Genomic DNA, 20,254 nt, shown 5'->3' with positions numbered 1-20,254 from the left:
TTGTTTATCTTTAATTTGTTGAACAGCAACAGTGAAATGCCAAGGGGAACATTGGCTGGTGACACGCACTGTGGACTTTTATGCTCTCCCCTTTGAAGAATGGAAACGGTGAACCATGTAGATGCCACTGTGACTCCCTAATTTAATTTCTCTTTTGCAGGGAGAAGGGGTCCTAGCATTGGCTGTGAATGACGGCCACAACAGATGACTAGGTACATTCATTTATAAACTGTAATTCAATGAACTAAAGAAAATAATGTTAGGAACCTGTGAGAACCAAAAGAATGTCCTTCATAGCTCTCTAACGACAGGTGTGTACTTGACCAAGGCTTGGGCTGCTGCACTTGAGTGTATTGCTGCGCTGGTGCTATGGCCCCGTTGCACGTGAGCTGCTTCCAGTGGTGACTGATATGGCAGAAGGACTGAACAGACCATTCATGGGAGAGTCAGGACTTCTCTGAGGGCACAAGGACTCAGCAGGGGCTCTGCTCACCTTCCTCCGGCTGCACAGCCTCCTGTAGGGTGTTTTCTACGCAACGCTTCTTCCCTCTGTCCTTCACTCAGCACCAAGCATGCATTGCTGTCTGAGGACTCTTCCTGCCTTTTCTGCACTCTTTCTAGTTTCCCTCCTACAGGCATTTTCCTTAATAAACAAAACCCTTGGACTAAGTGGAATCTAATCTCAGGAGCTGTGTTTTTTTTTGTTTTTTTTTTTAAGCTTCATTGGTTCATGATCTGCTCCTAAGGCAGACTGGACAAGAAAGTGAGGTATATTCTGTGTAGACATCCTGCCTCTTGGGAAACAGCCAAAAGTTCTGCTCTGGGGTTGCAGGTCAGTGACAGCGCCTTTCCTTTTCACGGTGGAAGCCCAGTTATCAGAAAGAAGCTGCCTTTGCCACTCTCATTGTAATGTGAATGCTGGATTCTTTCTGGGTTAAGCATTTGAAATGTTCATTATTTGAAATTTTGTCACATATTATGGCCCAAGAGTTTTATTTTAAAAGTATTTTTATTTTTCTGTAAAGAACAAATGTGATATATTTGGCTTTAGGTGGGAAAATCAAGGAGCTAACATATGGAAAAGACTTACAATGAAGAGTTGGTTAGGGTGCAGTCACAGGGAGAGATTAGGGAGGAGGACAAACCGTGTAGACTGTATGTAGCAAGAGGCACCAGGGCTTAACCTAAGGACTAAGTTGGCCCTGAAGTGTGGAAAAAGTCACAGGCTAATCTCTGAAAGCAGATTTTTTTGGGAGAGATCTCAAATGAATGGTTCCTAAATTTAATGTGCCCAAGAATCTTCTAGGGAGCTTATCAAGACTGGAGATGCCATCGGAGATTTCAGTTTAGCAAGTCTGAATTACTGTTACATTTAAATTCAGCTTTTATAAGCTCCCTGATATATTCTGATGCAGGTAGTCTGTGAATCATAGTTTGGACCAGAGTATCCCAGATGGTTTATTTGAGTCAGTTTTGCGTTTCAGGATGTATGGAGGCAGAAGAATAGATATGAGTGAGTCCTCCTTAGTCAATCCCAGTTTCTGAAAACGAACTATTTATGTTTTTAAAAAGGTACTAGAATATTTGGAAAGATTTTGAGAGATCGTCCTCTTTCTGAAATTTTCAAGGATATAATTTTTCTTTTTTTTTTTTTTGACAGAGACAGAGAGTCAGAGAGAGGGACAGACAGAAAGGGAGAGAGATGAGAAGCATCAATTCTTTGTTGTGGCACCTTAGTTGTTCATTGATTGCTTTCTCATATGTGCATTGACCAGGGGGGCTAGAGCAGAGCGAGTGACCCCAAAGCCAACAACCTTGGGCTCAAACCAGAAACCATGGGGTCATGTCTGTGATCCCATGCTCAAGCCAGTGACCCCATGTTCAAGCTGGTGAGCCTGTGTTCAAACTGGATGAACCCACGCTCAAGCTGGTGACCTTGGGGTTTCAAAACAGGGTCCTCCACGTCCCAGTCCAACACTCTATCCACTGCTACTGGCTGGGTCAGGCTCAAGGATATAAATTTAATAATAATTTTCTCCTAATGGAGCTGTTTCTCCCCACTAATGCAGCATTAATCTGACAACTGTTCTTCAGTCTCTTCCATAGGAGCAGGGTTATCACCACAGGCACTGGGTGGTGGGTAATGAAGAGCGAGGCTGTGACAGACAGTGAGGACAATGTGTGGCACATCACAAAATGGACTGGCAAACTTTTCTGCGAAGGGCCGGACAGTGAATATTTTAGGCTTTGTGGGCCGTGCTTTTTCTGTTGCAACTGCTCAGCTCTGCCGCTGTAGCAGGAGAGCAGCTGCCACAGCAAATGAGTCGGTGTGGCTGGGTGCCAGTGAAGCTCTATTTACAGAGAGAGGGAGTCGGCTGGATTTGCTGCTCTTGCTGTAAAGGCTTGATAAATCTCGTTGTTATTATTATTATTATTATTATTATTAATAGAATGGCTTGCAAATAATCTTTAAGAATGAACAAAGTAGCCTGACCAGGTGGTGGCGCAGTGGATAGAGTGTTGGACTGGGATGTGGAGGACCCAGGTTCGAGACCCCAAGGTTGCCAGCTTGAGCACAGGCTCATCTGGTTTGAGCAAAGCTGGCTCGAGCAAGGGGTTACTCAGTCTGCTGAAGGCCCACGGTCAAGGCACATATGAGAAAGCAATCAATGAACAACTAAGGTGTCCCAAGAAAAAACTAATGACTGATGCTTCTCGTCTCCCTCCGTTCCTGACTGTCTGTCCCTATCTATCCCTCTCTCTGACGCTCTTTCTGTCTCTGAAAAAAAAAAATGAACAAAGTAGTCACTTTTCAATCATGAACTAAGTAAATGTACCATCTGCAATCTTTTTTCAAAGAAATCTGCTGACAGGAGTAGTGAAAAAACATCTTGAAATGCTGCTGTCATTTCCATGGACTTTAAGGAAAACGTTTCTCCGGACAGACATTGGCCTCACATTGTTTGTTCCAGGCTTTGGAGGGAGAAACGCAGGCCAAAGTGAAGAACCGTGTCAGCAGAGGCTTTGAAGGAGTAGGAGCAGAAAGTTGCCCGAATCTTTTCACCTCTGACCCTTTTCCTCTCTTTGAAGGCCTTGGTCTAGGCTTATGGCAGAGTTTTACCTCCCAAAGCTCAGTGCATATATAGTGTGTGTTTCATAACCAGATGTTTATTATGTTGCTCAATGTCCACTGACCTTGAATTACTTGTGTCTTTGTGGACTTCAGCTTCAAGAAAATGTTCGTTTCTTCCAACAAACTAGCATGCTTTCTTCTAACAGATGACAAATATGACATATGGTCTTTCTTTTTGCCTTGGTTGTCTGTAAGGTTAGAACTCAATACATGACTCAGTCATCATAATGCTTTCATCTACTTGGGAAATGTACTTTTCCATCCTGAGGCTTGTTTTCCCCAAATGTCAATGATTATGTTAAATATTATTGTATAGGCGTCTTCAAGTGCAAATTCCTTCAAGTGCTTCTTAGAACTAGCTGAATTATAAACCAGATCTTGTCAATACAATTAATCAAGTCATATTTATAAGTAGTGCAAATATACTCTAAAAGTAATACATAGATAATTATACATGAAAGAAATACTAGGGATTTTTGTAATTAAGTATATGATAGGGTAAAGTTATGATCTTTAATTCTAGAGTCAAGCAGATCTGGGTTCCAATCCTAGTTTCATCATCAGACCAGCTGTATTTCCTTGTGTATGTTATTCAATAGCTCTGAGTCTCAGTTTCATTTCTGCTAAGTGCATATAATGGCTGCACCCATGTCCTGAAATTGTTGTGAGAATCAAATGAAATAATGCATATAATGTGCACAAAGCACAAAGTCTGGTCTGTGATAAGTACTATATATATGGTGTACAGCTGTCACGGAATGTTTATTTTTACAGCAGTGTTTCTTTCAATGTACAAGAAAAATATAGGAAATATAAGAAATACTAAAAATATTAGAAATGCCCTAAACGTGTCTGAGTATTGCAATGGTTTTAAAGTCTATTTTCATTTTTTTCTCCAGTATTTTTGAGTAGTTCCCAACTATGTAAATGGAGTGTGACCTAATGTCTGAGAACTTTGTCACTAAATAGAGTCTGGATAGGAAGACTGGTATAAATATTTACCCATTACTTAAATTTTCCAGTGATTTTAAACCATGGGGCCTACTCTTCATTCTGGGTAATTCTGCTATTTTCCAAATACAGGTGCTTATACCAGGACTGGCAACACTATTTAGCCCGTGTTATTTTATTGTCCTTTATAGAGAGTCTGGTGAATTTGAATGAGGAGTGAAATGGCAGAGATATTTCATGACACTATGTGGTTTCATGCATAGACCTAATGCTGCTGATTCTCCACAAACTCTTCCTCAGATCTAAACTTTAGAATATAGATTTAATATTTTTTTGTTTTGTCTTTTTTATTTTTTATTAAAGAGGTACTGCCTGGTAATAAAGCCAAAAGCTGATAGATCAGTACCATTGAAGTTGGAAAAAGGCCAAAGCAACAGCAAGCAGCCCCAGGATTTGCAAGAGGAAGGAGACTGGGAAATTGAATGTTGGTGCTAGAGCCCGCGTCTTTAAAGGCTTCAGCAGCCTCTGTTCCTGGGAGAGGATGGCACTCCTGGCTCCTTCCCATTTCCCAGGCCCCTCCAGGCGATACTGGTAAGAGCTGCAGGGTCCAAAGTAGACTTTCACAGCCAGTTTAGGATCTCTGAAGAGGAGAGAGAGGAGGTCTGGCTTCGCACCTATCTCTGCAGCGAGCTCGTCCAAATAGTTGATGTAATGGGTCTGAAAAATCTGGCTCAGGTTATTTCCATACCTTAATGAAGAAAGTAAGAAGGGAAGAATCACATAATGTTCAATACTTATCGAAGGATGAAGGAATGAGCGAACAAACAAATGAGTTTTTAGTGAACCTCCTGTGGAAAGTGTTGGCTTATGCCATGGGGAGGCCTGTGTCTCAGATTGACTGTAGGCTGTAAAATAAATAGTCATGAATACATGGGAGTTCTAGAAGTGTGACAGTATATACAGCCATGATCATTATTTGGAATTTACTAAGCAGAGTACCGACTATTCAGGATTGCTGCCAAGACTCATGAGAGAGTGAAGGTGAAAGCCTGGCCCAGCGTCTTGCACAGAGGAGACAGTTAATATATGCTTGTCAACTTATTAAAGTCCCTGGCACTCTGGTTGGCATATGGTGCTCTACAATGTGAGTTGAATGAGAATTTGAACATGAGATACACCCTTCATGTGGTGTCCTTCATGTAAGGCTCCGAGTCAGCTCTTCCCAGGGACGTGATCACAACTGAACCTCATTTCACTTCAGTCACAAGTGGAAATCCTCAAGCCTTCATGTCACCTAACCTCTTTCTAGTTGACTTGGCTAGGAAATCCCCTGGCTAACATTCCAGAGACTCAGGCCACTGTCCCCACCATTGCTTCCGTCCCATTCCCTCTCCAGCCAAACAGTGTGGGTGCCTGAGAAGATAAGGATTTTAGCGTGGGAACCCTGCAAATCTGAAATGAAATTCAGTCAGGGGAGAATGTTCTGATTTGGTGAAATCCCCATCTTTAAGTAGTTGGTTGTAAAACTACTATGTGTGAGAGTCACCTAGGAAGAGCACAGTAAATACAAATGGCAGTCTCATGCAGAGACTCTGATTCAGTTGGTCTGGGCTGCGTGTGGCCTTGGAATCTGCATTTCTGCAAGCAGCTAGGTAGTTCTTACAGGTGTGTAGAGCATTGTACCTTGAGAAACACCATTCCAGGTAAAGATGAAAATAAAACAAGTTTCTTACAGGTCAATTCTTCTTTTGTTCCTCTTGATAATGTCTTCCATCATAGTGCTCTCTGAGGGCAAGGTACACAAACCTAGAAAACAAAGGCTGGTTTGAATAGTGGGTTTGATTCAGCGTCATCACTTGACCTGGTGGTGGCCTCCTGCAGTTAGGCTCTGGTGTTCCCATGTAGGACCCTCAGGTTGCTGCTGTTGAGCTCCAGGGGGCAGCGTGCCCGTTGAGCTCCCTGTGAGCTGCACTGGGAGCCCAGGCTCCAGCATGCACTCTGAGGCGGGGAAGGGGAGGACTGACACTGGGGACAGAAGATGAGCTCTGCTCTGAGGTGCTGGGAATCTGCAGAGGGTTGTCTGCAGGGGCTGACAGGATCAGATTTGCCTTTGGCAAGGTCTTTCTTGAGGCTAGACTTTGGAAAATGGGCTCCAGGGAGGTGAGTTTAGAGGCAGCAAGACCAGTGAAGAGGCTGCTGCCATAAACCTGGTGAGCGAGGGGCCTGAATTAGGGAAGGGTGGGCCGTGGGACTGGAGAGGGGAGATGGGTGCATTAGCTGTCAGTGTGAGCGCTGCTTCCACCTGCGCAGTGTCCCTCAGGCTTCAGTATTGAAAGGGTCATTTCCCCTGTGTGTGGCTGCTCATTTTACATCTCAGGTCCAATGGGTCCTACCGAGTTCCTCACTGAAGCCCTCCTGCTCAGACGTACATCCCCCTCGCATAGCCCCTGTCTCTCCATGGCATTGCTGTGCATCCAGTTTTCATGGCCAGAGATCAGCAGGTCAGCATCTTGATTTCTCTCCAATCTTCCCATATTGAGCCAGTCATTATGCCCTGCTGGCTTTGGCCTGACGATTTCTCACATCCACCCCCTGTCCTCCACTTTGTCTGCCTGGCTCATGTTGCATCTCGTTTACTGTAGTCTATAGCAGTTGCCTTCTCACCCGCCTGAGACGCCATTCTTTCTCTTCTTTTTTTTTTTCATTTTTCTGAAGCTGGAAACAGGGAGAGACAGTCAGACAGACTCCCGCATGCGCCCGACCGGGATCCACCCGGCACGCCCACCATGGGCGATGCTCTGCCCACCAGGGGGCAATGCTCTGCCCATCCTGGGCGTCGCCATGTTGCGACCAGAGCCACTCTAGCGCCTGGGGCAGAGGCCACAGAGCCATCCCCAGCGCCCGGGCCATCTTTGCTCCAATGGAGCCTTGGCTGCGGGAGGGGACGAGAGAGACAGAGAGGAAAGCGCGGCGGAGGGGTGGAGAAGCAAATGGGCGCTTCTCCTGTGTGCCCTGGCCGGGAATCGAACCCGGGTCCTCCGCACGCTAGGCCGACACTCTACCGCTGAGCCAACCGGCCAGGGCTCTTTTTTTAATTTTTGACAGAGAGGGGTGGGGATAGATAGGGACAGACAGACAGGAACAGAGAGAGATGAGAAGCATCAATCATCAGTTTTTCGTTGCGACACCTTAGTTGTTCATTGATTTGTTTCTCATATGTGCCTTGACCGCGGGCCTTTAGTAGACCGAGTAACCCCTTGCTTGAGCCAGCGACCTTGGGTCCAAACTGGTGAGCTTTTTTTTTTCCCTCAAGCCAGATGAGCCCACGCTCAAGCTGGCGAGCTCAGTGTCTCGAACCTGGGTCCTTCCTCATCCCAGTCCGATGCTCTATCCACTGCACCACCGCCTGGTCAGGCCATTTTTTCTTTTTTCCAATCTAACTTCCCCACGAACTCTGAAGTAATGTACCAGAAACGTCAATCTGTCAGTGTCTGTTCCTTGCTATAACCTTTTACTGGGTCCTCTGGCTGAAGTGCTTTCTGACAGGGAGATTCTAGGACTTCAGGCCAGACTTTATCAGTGTCCCTGAGTGTCCACCTGGTGACTTTTATGGGTAGCCAGATTGGAAGGATCTGATCTACAGTTGACCTTCAAGCTTGTTAGCATGTCTTGTGTGGATCCTGTGTCCTGGCTCCTTCTTCAGTAGGAACAACCTCTCACCCTCTGTACCTTGTACATTGTGTTGTAAAAGTGTCAAACAGCATGTGATTCTTCATATGCATTCCTGTGTTAGAGTGTCTGTCTCATTATGCTGAAATGATCTGTTTAAATTTCTCTCTGTCCCACCCGGTTAGCACAGGGCTCAGTTTTCAGTGTTTTATTTGGAGTTGAATCGACCCTGGGCCCCAGGGATAATAGCCTTCTGTGGAGTGCAAAGTGCCATGGTGATGCTAAAGTAGAAACCTTTCAATAATTTTGGAATATTGTAGGGATCTGTTAGGTCCAACTACTTAGGTATTGAGAGTTAATTTGGAGTAAATTGTTGAGTAGGCCCTGCGTTTCTTGATTTGCACTTATCGTGAGGAAATTATAAACATCATATAGGTAGATGGAGGAATCATAGATATTCTGTGCTTAGTAGTCTATTCTTGATTGAAATAAAGGATCACATGCATTTAACTTTATGCCAATCAAAATTCATAGAACTTTCTAATATTTTAATGGAATGATTGCAGACATTTATTATTACTGTATCTTTAAATTTGTTATTTTGTGACTTCTTTACTAAATTTTTAGGGTGTAAATCTCATGACAGCAGCCAAGCTTGGCAACTTTCTTGTCTAAACTCATTATCAAGCAATCTCCACCAAGTGCCAAACAGCCATGTGCTTGCCTACTCACTTACCTTTGAAAACTCTTGTTGCCCAGCGAGCTTGCATTTCAGCAGTTGGGAAAATGGAACCTTGAGGCTGGATGAGACCAATGCAGGCAAGGGTTGACTTCTCCAGGTGGGAAGGGAACATGTACTTATACAGAGAGACCATGTTATCTTCAACTTTAACAAGTGAATCTTCAAGGAATGGGAAAGAGTATGTATATCCTGTTGCAAAGACAATGACATCAATGTCCTCTTCCACTGTCCCATCCTCAAAGATGGCGGAAGTTTCCGTGAGCTCTACCACTCTTGATTTCACCTTGATGGCCCCATAGAGTATACGGCTTGGAAGGTCATCATTTACTGCAGGTATTTTTATAAGGTATCTGAGACACACAGAAGAAAACACTTAGAAGGAGCAGTTAATGAGGATTCTTGTGCCTTCTCCATATTTTATGAGTTTAGCTCTGAAAATAAGAGTTTTCTTAAATATCCATACACCTTTCTAATGGAATTAGTTGGCTTGCAGCCAGTTTACTATCTCACTTTGAATTTTATGTTACAACTCTCTTGTCTTTAACAAAGGAGAAGCATGTAGGTGATGGGGGTAAAAGATATTTCAAAAAGGGAAGCCTCATCAAGCACTTAGAATGCCAGTGCCAAGGGTTAATCCCTGAGTATCCAGAGGCACTTAGCTCATTGATGCTTCTAGCATTCTTTTCTGTTATCTACCTTTAATTTTCTTGCTGTCCCATTGAATCTCAATCTGATCTCTCAGTAAGAAAGGGAAAATGTGTTAAATTCCCATTAGTTTTAAAAATTAGCAAGGAATCAGTGTGAAAATTAATGTGTAGAATTACATTTGGGGATATTTGTTAATCCCAACTCTCCATGAGGTCTCTATGTGACAGCATGGGCGAGGAAGCCAAGTCTGCTTATAGTTCTTAATTCTCTTTCTTGTAGGCTTAAATGCCATATTTCTTTCTTCCCTTCCCTTCCCTTCCTTTTTCTTCCCTTCCTTTTTCTTCCCTTCCTTTTTCTTCCCTCCCTTTTTCTTCCCTTCCCTTCCTTTTTCTTCCCTTCCCTCCCTTTTTCTTCCCTTCCCTTCCCTTCCCTTCTTTTTTCTTCCCTTCCCTTCCCTTCCCTTCCTTTCCTTTTTCTTCCCTTCCCTTCCCTTCCCTTCCCTTCCCTTCCCTTCCCTTCCCTTCCCTTCCCTTCCCTTCCCTGTCTTCCTTTCTCCCTCATTCCTTTTCTAGAGATAGACTCCAACATGTACTCCTACTGTGATCCACCTGCAACCCCATCTGGGGCTGATACTTGAATCAACTGAGTTATCCTCAGTGCCTGGGGCTGATGCTCAAAGGAACCAAGCCACTGGCTATGGGAGGGGAAGAGAGAGAGAAGGGGTAGCAGGCAGTGAGGTAGAGAGAGAAGCAGATGGTTGCTTTTCATGTGTGCCCTGATTGGGGATCGAATCCAGATTTCTGCACACTGGGCCAACAGTTTATCCGTTGAGCCAACTAGCCAGGGTTAAGAACCATTTTTCAAAGATAGAAGTCAATACATGCCACATGTATCAGATATCATACTGTAGCAGTACATGGCATTTGTTAAAAGATTCCAAAGCTTTTCTTTCTTTCTTTTTTTTAAGGGAAGGAGCCTTTTATCAACTAAAGAAAAATAAATGTATATCATGTTTGCTTGTGTTTATAAGATGGATTATGTATAACAGAGATGAGCAGAACTTTTTTTTTTTTTTTTTGGCAAAGAGACAGTGAATATGTTCTCAAAAGCTGCCCATGGGAAGAACCATTATGACATATAGAGTTAGCAAAGCATGTGTTATCAGATGGAGAATTTGACAACTATTTCTCACCATAGCCCTCTGAGAAAAAGGTGCCAATCACTTAAAGCAGCCATTCTGATGTTGGATAGTCTGAGTTTTAGAAAGTTATTTCTCTGACCTAGCTTTGCTTTTTGGAGCAGCTCATACCATTTCTATTCAACCTTCTTAAGTATTTACCTTTTTAAAGGCACACAGAGCAAATTTGGAATTCACACTTCAGAACCTCTGTGATATCTATAACGGTAGGTTATAAGTTGAACTACCACGTTTACAAACACCCTTTGTGAAGAGAGGCACCTCTGACTATCTTGCTTACCAATGAGTATACCATAAAGAAAGAAAAATAACTCTACTTATTTTGAGGCTCAAGGCCATAATATTCATGGTTGAACCACCGATTCATCTGTCGTTCCCACATCCATATTAGAACTCTTCGTGGCAGGACATTTTGGAGCATGGATCTAAACCGGGTGCGGAGCACCATGTCCAGGGGATAGCCATGTTTAGAGATACGACTGATGACCCAGGAACCTTGCCTGGTGCTGATGAACACCTGGTAAGCAAAAAGGAAGACAGTTTATATCAGGGCATTGTCCCTTTTGGGAGGAGTCTACCACGTAGGTGACATATCACATGTATGGCCCCAGAAATTCCTGCAGTGCTTTATTTTCAAGATGATTGACCTCCAAGTGAAGTACCTTCTAGTTTTCACTGCTGTGTGGCAACTTTCTCGTAAAAGAAGTATCCAGTGGTATGTACACTGAGGAAAATGACACCAGTCTTGGGAACTTTCACAAAAACACGAGAAGAATCTTTGGACAAATAATAGTCATAAATCCACAGGTATCTACCTCGTTTACACTTGTGGTTCAGTGCTTCTTCCGTCTTCTCACCTTTCCACCTGCCCAAGTGTTTTTTATGAGGGTAAATAATTGTAATTCCAGGAAATGTATGATGACAACCCAATGACCATAGCGCGTATACGCATAGATCTGTAGTTCCCTGGAGTGGGACTAAGAAGGGAATCAGCTTCCTCCCACACTGTCCTGTGTGATTCAGGACAGGACAGTTTCTCTGGTTGTGGACATGGCACAGTAAGGCCCGTGCAGCCTGAAGAACCTAGGCTGAGGAGCCTAGTGATAGGGCTGCTTGGTCAAGGCCCTGTTGGGAGGAAATGTATTGGGAAGAGGAACCCTAGCTATTTTCCCATTTTGCCTATGTCTGTCAAGCCGAAGGGGATTTATTTTCTACTAATTCCAGCCATCACCGTCAGCATTATTTACATCTTGTGATGTTTGGCTCCTTGGTTGCCAGTGGTGTCATTTGTGAGCAGGTAAAACCAAACATGCTTGGAAAGTAACAGTGTACACCTAAATAAATATCTGTGATCTTGGTTGTGAGTTGTATTGTCTATTTTGTCTTTCTTTTCTTTTTGGATTTTTCTGAAGCTGGAAACGGGGAGGCAGTTAAACAGACTCCCACATGCGCCCAACCTGGATCCACCCGGCACGCCCACCAGGGGGCGATGCTCTGCCCCTCTGGTGTGTCGCTCTGTCGCAACCAGAGCCACTCTAGCGCCTGGGGCAGAGGCCAAGGAGCCATCCCCAGCGCCCGGGCCATCTTTTGCTCCAGTGGAGCCTCGGCTGCGGGAGGGGAAGACAGAGGCAGAGAGGAAGGAGAGGGGGAGGGGTGGAGAAGCAGATGGGCGCCTCTCCTGTGTGCCCTGGCTGGGAATTGAACCCGGGACTTCCACACGCCAGGCCGACGCTCTACCACTGAGCCAACCGGCCGGGGCCTATCTTTCTTTTTTTGATCCTTTAATAACTGAGGATTATTTACATTTCAATATAATTTAGATATGCACTAAATTTTAAGTGGCACCTCCCCCTCATATATGAACAAGCTGACTTCTCACTAAGGGCCTTGGGTGGAAACAAGACCTCTTAGGCTGAAAATTATCTGGTCCAACCTTACCATTTACAAAGTAGGAGAACCATAGCCCTGAGAGGAGAAATAGCTCAGTGTAGTTTACACAGTTGATAGTGGCAGAGCTGGGAGGTGAACTCTGGCTCCTTGACACCCAGATTTTCTATGATACCTCCCTGAGTACCTGAGCACCCAGCCAGCTAACCAACCAGCCAGCTAGCCAGCCAGCCAGTCTGCCAACCAACCAACCAACCAACCAACCACCAGCTAGCCAACCAGCCAGCCACCCAGCCACCCAATTAATGCAGTAATGGAGCCTTGATTAACAGCTCAGATTTTCCAGTGTGTCTGTCCCCATCCCTCTCCTCCATGGTACCAGCTAAGCAGAGAGCAGTGCACCTGAGCAGCCTTAGTACTCAGCTCAACGGCAATGTCTGCAGCTGAGTTTCCTATTCCAATCACCAGGATGTGCTTCCCATCAAATCCCTCTGGTTTCTTGTATTCACGGCTATGAAAATACTGGCCTTTGAACCTCTCAATACCTTCAGGAGAGAAAAAAGAATAGCCTGTCAGTTATATGAAATTAATTTTAATAAAACTGCATTATCAGCTTCTTCTGGGAGATCAATTATTTGCTTTGCCTCTTTCCCTCTTAGGGGAGTTACAGTGGTCAGGCCTATTGAGAAACTGAAAGTGTAAAGCATATAAGAAATACTAGGTTAAGCATATGGGACAGGACCAGCAAAGTTTCCAAGAACTCTCCCCCTAACTCTGTCCATGGGCATGAGGCTGCTGAAAAGGCTCCAAGGACGGAACAAAGTCACCGGTGTCTTGCAGGATGGAAAAAGGCCAAGGTAGGCACATGGTACAAAGGGCCTCTCCAACAGAGAACCAGTGTGGGTAAGAATTCCCTGAAATCCTTCCTGCCTTCGGAGGAGGTTAGCTGGATACCCTGTGTAGTGAAGACCCAAAGAGGTCAACAGGAATGAAGGTGGTGTTTGGAGTCTTTCTAGTCTTTCCCCACTTTGTATTTTGTGCAGTTGCAGCAGCTAATTCTGCTGTCAATCCAAAGTGCATGGAAAGTACTTGACACTTGCTCTGGAAGGCTGGGAATCCCCCAGGCCTCACCTGGAAATGACCCCAGTGGGAGGTGGGGTTTGAAGTGATGGCCATTGCAAACCAAAACTGCATCGAAGACAGCACTGTGCTCCTTGCCTTTGCTCTCAGTGACAACCTCCCATTGGCCAGAGGAGGAGAAGTCTGGGCGTTTTTTCACTCTGAGGACGGTTGTCTTAAAGGAACACAGAGATTGAGAAGGGGAGTAAATAGGGCAATTATATGGTGATGGAAAATTATTTGATTGGCATATAATGTAATCAACAGTACATACTGTATAGAAATGTTTACTTGGTACTCTTATTGATCAATGTCACCCCATTGAATTTAATTTCTAAACAAAAAAAATGGTAATGTGGCACGGCAGGGGCCTTGTCCAGTACCCTGGGAGTTGGGTTGGGTAGAGTGCAATGTGTGCTCTCATTTAGGTTCTATTAGGATCTGTTTTAAGCCAGTTAAGTCATAGAGTGCTAAGTGTGACCTTCTTGTTCTTTGCCAGGGAGCTCCCTACAGAGGACACGTGGCTTTGTGTGAGAGCCCCCACTCAGCAGACTGAGTAAGGACGAGCAGACACGGGAGTGAACGGTAAGCTCTGGGTAAGATGCAGAAGGCAAGTTTATCATTCAAGTGATCACACCATCAATATTCATCCAGAACCTTCTATGTATCCACCTCTGTGCAGACACTGCATTAGAGCTGTTTCATGGGAAGTGATTAGCGTAGTGCCTGGCATATTGCCAGCACTCTGTGAATGCCTTTGTTCATATTTCATATTTTAAAACTGGCACATCATGATGGCAGTACTGCTCATGATCTCCCTTGGATGAAATAATTTTTTGGTTCATTGTTTATTTTTTTAAAGTAGCTCACTGTCTGGAGGTCTGTGAATGTTGTGATTAATTAGCAATGTCAAAAGGAAGCAATACTTTTAGACAAATGGCATATTTCTCTTGCAAGTATTTGAGTTTCTTAGGCATGCTTTTTGAGTTTCAGATATTTTCAAAACACTACAATGATATTCTTTGTGGATGTTCAAATTTTAACATTCATATCTAATATTAGTGTAAAGGGTATGAAAGTAGTATAATTGGGCATTTTGAGCTGCGAGTAGGTGTTTTCAGATTTGTAGTCCATGGTAGTGTGTTAGCTGAAGTGCTCTGGCTTCTTGCTATTCAAAATGTGGTAGGGGAACCAGCACCTTCAGTATCACTTGGGAGGTTATTAGAAATGCAGCAGAGACATTTACTTTTTTTTTTTTTTTTTTTTGTATTTTTCTGAAGTTAGAAACAGAGAGGCAGTCAGACAGACTTCTGCATGTGCCTGACTGGGATCCACCTGACATACCCACCAGGGGGCGATGCTTTGCCCATCTGGGGCATCGCTCCATTTCCGCAGGAGCCATTCTAGCGCCTGAGGTGGAGGCCATGGAGCTGTCCTCAGCGCCTGGGCCAACTTTGCTCCAATGGAGCCTTGGCTGTGGGAGGGGAAGAGAGAGACAGAGAGGAAGGAGAGGGGGAAGGGTGGAGAAGCAGATGGGCGCTTCTCCTGTGTGCCCTGACCAGGAATCGAACCCAGGATTTCCACATGCCGGGCCAACACTCTACTGCTGAGCCAACCAGCCAGGGCCTATGACATTTACATTTTGAGTTGTATCCTAACATCTGGCTTATACCAACTCAGAGTCCAATAGATGGAAATGTGTTTTCCTAACCCTCTCCACCCCCAGAAAGTAGTTACCGGAGTAACCCAGTAAAATAGAGAACCAGTTCCCTTGTAATTCTAACATGATCTTTAAAAGAATAGAGAATATAAATTACATAGCGTGTGAGGCCGATATACCTGTTAAATAGATTGTTAGCTATGTGGATACATTAGATAGAACTGGGCATTTTAATGGACTTACAAAGACAGATTTTTACCAAAATAACTCTTATAAGTTAATTTTATACAAACTGGGGACAAAACTAAAATTTCTGAGAAACTCAGATGTGTTAAAAAAAAAACTCAGCCCCAGTAAGACTATTTATTTAGAGATGTAATTAAAATTTTATTTTCTAAGCATAATACTAGTTCTCAGATGGTAGGTTATTGACTACAATTTAGCATATTATATGAGATAGTTTATTTTATTGTTGATTATTTGTTTTTGAGGAAACACTGGAAAGATGGTTCTAATTATATTTCAAGATAATCTGGCTATGTTTATCTTGGAAGAGAGTGCTACTAGAAAAAAATAATAAGGAAAAATAATTTCTACAGACTTCTTAGATGAATGGAGAACTGGGAGTTTGTTTAGCACATTTTTCTAAGAAGTTTTATTTTTATAGAGAAGATAAGAACCATCCCTAATTGATAACAAATTAAATCAAATTATCAACACATGTTTGTTTAAAAAATAAATAAATAAAAGTAGGATATTTTCCATGCTTTCTTAAAGGGAAATGATGCTAGAACTCTTCAGTGGTCATAAATGTTAGTTTAAATGCAGTGTCACCATCAATATCATCATCATTCCAGTCTTCTAATGGATAATTTTTCTCTTCTAGTATACAATTTATAATATCAGGGTAATGACATTCTCTTTGGGTTTTCTGTTAGGCTCTTATTTTTTGGCAGTGGATTGGATTAGAATTCTTTGTTTTATTCACAATTTCTTTCATTATAGAGTAACTGCTCTATTTAAATGTGATCTGAACTAGTGTAGAGAAAACAGTCCTCCCAAAATACAATACCTGGAACTGAATATATTTTAGAAGATCAAACTTTTTGGCAAAGATCCTGAAATATTCGAGGATCTTTGAATTGTGCAGAAAGTTTGGAAAATCTTCAGGCATTGGAAAGTCACTGAAACAGGACATTTCTTTGCTGGTGTTGGTGATGACAGATTGATAGACACAGGCTAAGCCATCTTCAACATTTTCCTAAAAGCAAATAAAAGTAATGATAATGCATTAAAAATATGCCCTGGTTTCCTTCTTGTCTTCTAAATCACCAGCCTGGGAGATCTGATCCTCTTGGGTGCAATGTAGGTGTTCTGTCATCCTGTGTGGTAGAATCTGGGTGGGGCCTTTCCATGTTGCTTTCTGGAGGGCCTTTTGCCATGGGTGGCTGTGTGACCGTAACCACATCATTTAACCTCTGTGTTTCTGTTTGCTTGTCTATAAAATATAAATCATAATTGTAGCTAACAATTATTGTACTCTATTTTAAGTTTTTTTTCTATGAGTTATCTCCTTTAATCTTCAAAATAGTCCCAAGATAGTTACATGTTTCTGTTAATATGTTCATTATACAGCTGACAATACTGAAACACAGGAATGTTTTTTTTTTTTTTTTTTTTTTTTTACAGAGCCAGAGAGAGGGATAGACAGGGACAGACAGACAGGAACAGAGAGATGAGAAGCATCAATCATCAGTTTTTCGTTGCGCATTGCGACACCTTAGTTGTTCATTGACTGCTTTCTCATATGTGCCTTGACCACGGGCCTTCAGCAGACCGAGAGTAACCCCTTGCTTGAGCCAGAGGCTGGTGAGCTTTTTGCTCAAACCAGATGAGCCTGCGCTCAAGCTGGCAACCTCGGAGTCTCGAACCTGGGTCCTTCCGCATCCCAGTCCGACGCTCTATCCACTGAGCCACCGCCTAGTCAGGCTGAAACACAGGAATGTAAATAACTTGTCCCAAGGTCTCACACCCAGAAAATGGCAGCTACTATTTATTCAAGAGATTGTAAGGAAAAACAATAAATCTTTACAGCTCTCTGGTGAAGTCTCTTTCTAATTTTTATACAAATTCTGAAGGAGAGCTAATATTACCAGTAATTTGGGTTTGGCTAATAGCATGAATTTAATGACTAGAATATGTTTAATAATATAGTAAAAGAGTTTCCCAGCAAACTTGACTGTCATCAGTAAAGCTAAGCAAACAAAGTGTATTTGTCACAGACAAATAAAGGTAAGTGGTGATAAGGGCAGACTCTAGTAAAAGCTTTCAATGATTGGAATCGATGAGGTATCTTGGAAAGAAACCCTGTCCCTTCCATTTTGTAAATTGTTCTCTAATGTTAGTATATTGCTTTGAGAATGACAAAAATCATGAGCTGCAAGACAGAGCCATACAGAGAGATCGTCACACGCCTGACTGTGCTCCAGGTTAGGATAGTAATGACCTGGGAGAGACGCCAGCCTGTTTCTCCAGCTCCTGTACAAGCTGCAGGAAGTCTGTCTGATCACAGTGGCTGAGCGAAGCCCTCCATAGGCTCAGGAGTAGCTACAACTCACCCTGCACTAGCAGCAGGACCGATGCAAGAAACAAGAAGATCTCACATACTTTGAACTTCCACAGTCCTCCGATATCGTTGGTCCTCTCAAAGCAGGTGGGCGTGAGGCCCTCATCCACACAGCACTTCAGAGAGATCAGGCCACTGGCTCCTGCTCCGATCACGGCCACCTTCTTTGCCATGGTCTCCTGTCACGGGCCACCAGTCAGTACTGCTTCAGTGGGACACAAGATAAGAGTTTTAATGGTGTGGTCGGGTATTGGACTTTAATCTCCTGTAATTTAATAACCAGCTGGAATGGAATAAAATGCTTCACTAGTCAAATTCCAAAGTCTCATAGGCTTTACCCCAAGCCTTGTTTATGTAAAGTCTCCGTTTAACATTTCCAAGCAGTCCATTTAACAAAGCCAAGCGATTCAGTGACTTCAGTGAATGAGCCAACTTTTCCGTTAGGTCGCTGGAGTTGAGAGCATTAGAGTTCAGAGCTGAGCTTTTCCTTGTCGCTCCCTGCCCCCCACCCTAGGGGTTATCCTTACCAGTTAGTGTCTTTTGGCGCTGGCTCTCTGATTCGACTGTTTCCTTTGTTGCCTGTGTGCTCAGAGGCAGTGAGCAGGGTTTTAAAAGTTGGAAGAGGCAGTGGGAATTGGGAGGAGCTTCTCACTGCAACACTGCCAGCTGAAACTCCAATGACTTAGCTACAAAATCACACAAGGAGTCCATATTCTGAGGTCCAGGGCAGTAGTGATGTATCTATACAGTTAACAACATTATCTATACTCTTACACACGTATCATTCAGATAGTCTTTATGTACCAGTGATAAAGCACTTTTATAATGGATGTAGTCAGTGTTCATGTACAAGTTAGCAAGTATGGGTAAATAAAAAGAAGTTGCAATGACCCTTAATTCCATCATACAGAGATGAACATAATGACTGTTGACAACTTGATGTATCTTTCCCAATACTAATACACATGCATGCACATACGAACAAAAATGAAATCACACTCTAATTTCCACCTGGATTTTTCACTTCCCAGTATCTTAATACCTTTATATCCATAGCAGTGTTTTTAATGGCTCTGTGAGTTCCATTTAGTTGATGGATTAGTTATCCATCTAACCAGTATTTATTTTTGTGTGTTGGATCCTGTTTCTGGCATATCACTGTACCTTGATGAATAAAAGAGATTGTGCCTCTGTGTCTCACAGAAATGACACGCTTATTCTGGCCTGACTTTTTTAGCCTGGACAACTTCTGGATCCTAGCACACTGTGCTTATCTCTTCCTAGGTGGCTTAACCTGACCAGACCCATATCTCATCTTGATCTGATTGCTTGTGGGTACTGTGGCTTGGATGAACCTAGTGGTCTTTCTTAGATGTTCTAGTGAATTGCCTTCTTTTTTGGGTTGTTATAGAATGGGATAATTTATTTTTGTTTACAATTTCAGTTATTAGCACTAACATTAATTATGAAGATTATATAAAGAGACTGTGAAATGAATCTTATATGGTCAGTTAATCTACAACAAAGGAGGCAAGACTATAAAATGCCAAAAAGATAGTCTCTTCAATAATTGGTGCTAGGAAAACTGGATAGCTACCAGCAAAAAAAAAAAAAAAAAAAGGAAAGGAGGCCACTTTCTTACACCATATGTAAAAACCCTCCTCTAATGGATTAAAGACTTAAATGTAAGATGAGAAACGATAGCATTTCTTGAAGAAAACATAGGCAGGAAACTCTTTGACACTGGTCTTAATAATATAAAATATATTTTTGGACGTATCTCCCTAGGCAAGTGTGTTTGCTATTTTAACTTCCAGTTTTCTCTTATTTTTCATTAACTTGCTTTTCTAAACACAGTGAAACACTTTGGCTAGCAAGGGCCAAAGATACAATTTATCTGTGAATCCTTTCTTTTCTTACCCACTTAAATCTTTTCTCTATGATACAGTGATTCTTCTACTTAGAATGCTTTCCTCATTACTGGGTGTTGGGCTCTGTGTTCATTGAGTGAATCTCATTAATTTTATTGACTTCATCAGTTCAGTGCATCTCTAATGTCGGACATGTCCCATGCCTCCTGTCTGTCCTGTGAGAATGCCAAGTGGCAGATGTCTATACGCTTTTGTTTTGAGACATCCTACTTGCTGAGACATGTTGATTGACCCTACTATACTTTGTTATTGTCCTTAGGAGCATATTAGAAATTTTTTTTTTTTTTTTAATAAATTTTTATTAATGGTAATGGGATGACATTAATATATATTAGAAATTTTGAGACTCTTATTAACCAATATTTTGTGAAGCTTTTCAGTTTACAAAGTAAGTCTACACATCTTTTTATCTTATTGCATGCCACAACATTCAGTAGTTACTATTATTTTTATGCCCATTCACTCATAGGCTCGGACAAGATGTTCTTCAAACTCCCCTGCCAACCCAACCCCCCACCGCCCCCCAAACCCACAATTGATGAATTTGCTCAGCCCTTAAACCTCTGTCTGGAGTGCTGCGACCACAGCTGAATTCTGCATATCGCATGATCTAACTGCCTGCTCCATTCCCATTTTGTATTCTTCCCTACGCCTTTCCCCACCGGACCAATTTCAGTAAGGTTCTCATCC

At 42.8% G+C, this 20,254-nt stretch overlaps 1 protein-coding gene across 5 annotated transcripts; it reads right to left on the bottom strand.

The window, feature by feature from the left end:
• Positions 1–3,860: 3,860 nt before the first annotated feature.
• Positions 3,861–18,296, bottom strand: LOC136325941 (dimethylaniline monooxygenase [N-oxide-forming] 2-like). 5 transcript variants are annotated; one of them, XM_066261134.1, is made up of 9 exons: positions 18,161–18,225; positions 17,675–17,835; positions 16,080–16,268; positions 13,360–13,522; positions 12,631–12,773; positions 10,659–10,858; positions 8,490–8,845; positions 5,818–5,890; positions 4,177–4,832 (listed from the first exon to the last, which is right to left on the bottom strand). In XM_066261134.1, the coding sequence occupies exons 2-9, from the start codon at positions 17,804–17,806 to the stop codon at positions 4,484–4,486; spliced, it is 1,605 nt and encodes a 534-aa protein (XP_066117231.1). In that variant the 5' UTR covers positions 17,807–17,835; positions 18,161–18,225; the 3' UTR covers positions 4,177–4,483. The 5 variants fall into 5 exon arrangements, with proteins under 5 accessions (XP_066117235.1, XP_066117232.1, XP_066117234.1 ...); XM_066261133.1 differs by having other exon boundaries at positions 4,178–4,832; positions 17,675–17,838; positions 18,161–18,294; XM_066261135.1 differs by lacking the exon at positions 16,080–16,268 and having other exon boundaries at positions 3,864–4,832; positions 17,675–17,838; positions 18,161–18,296.
• Between the last annotated feature and the right edge of the window lie 1,958 nt (positions 18,297–20,254).

Source organism: Saccopteryx bilineata, chromosome 2, assembly GCF_036850765.1.
Source record: "Saccopteryx bilineata isolate mSacBil1 chromosome 2, mSacBil1_pri_phased_curated, whole genome shotgun sequence".
Classification (NCBI taxonomy): domain Eukaryota; kingdom Metazoa; phylum Chordata; class Mammalia; order Chiroptera; family Emballonuridae; genus Saccopteryx; species Saccopteryx bilineata.
Note: the sequence above shows the minus strand (reverse complement) of the source record. Positions and strands in the feature narration are given on the sequence as shown.

Coding starts and splice junctions, on each gene's coding strand:
- LOC136325941 (XM_066261133.1), bottom strand. CDS start 17,806: ATGGCAAAGAAGGTGGCCGTGATCGGAGCAGGAGCCAGTGGCCTGATC. Junction 10,859..12,630: donor TGAGTACTAAGGCTGCTCAG/GTGCACTGCTCT, acceptor TTTGCTTACCAG/GTGTTCATCAGCACCAGGCA. Junction 4,833..5,817: donor AACAAAAGAAGAATTGACCT/GTAAGAAACTTG, acceptor TTCTTCATTAAG/GTATGGAAATAACCTGAGCC.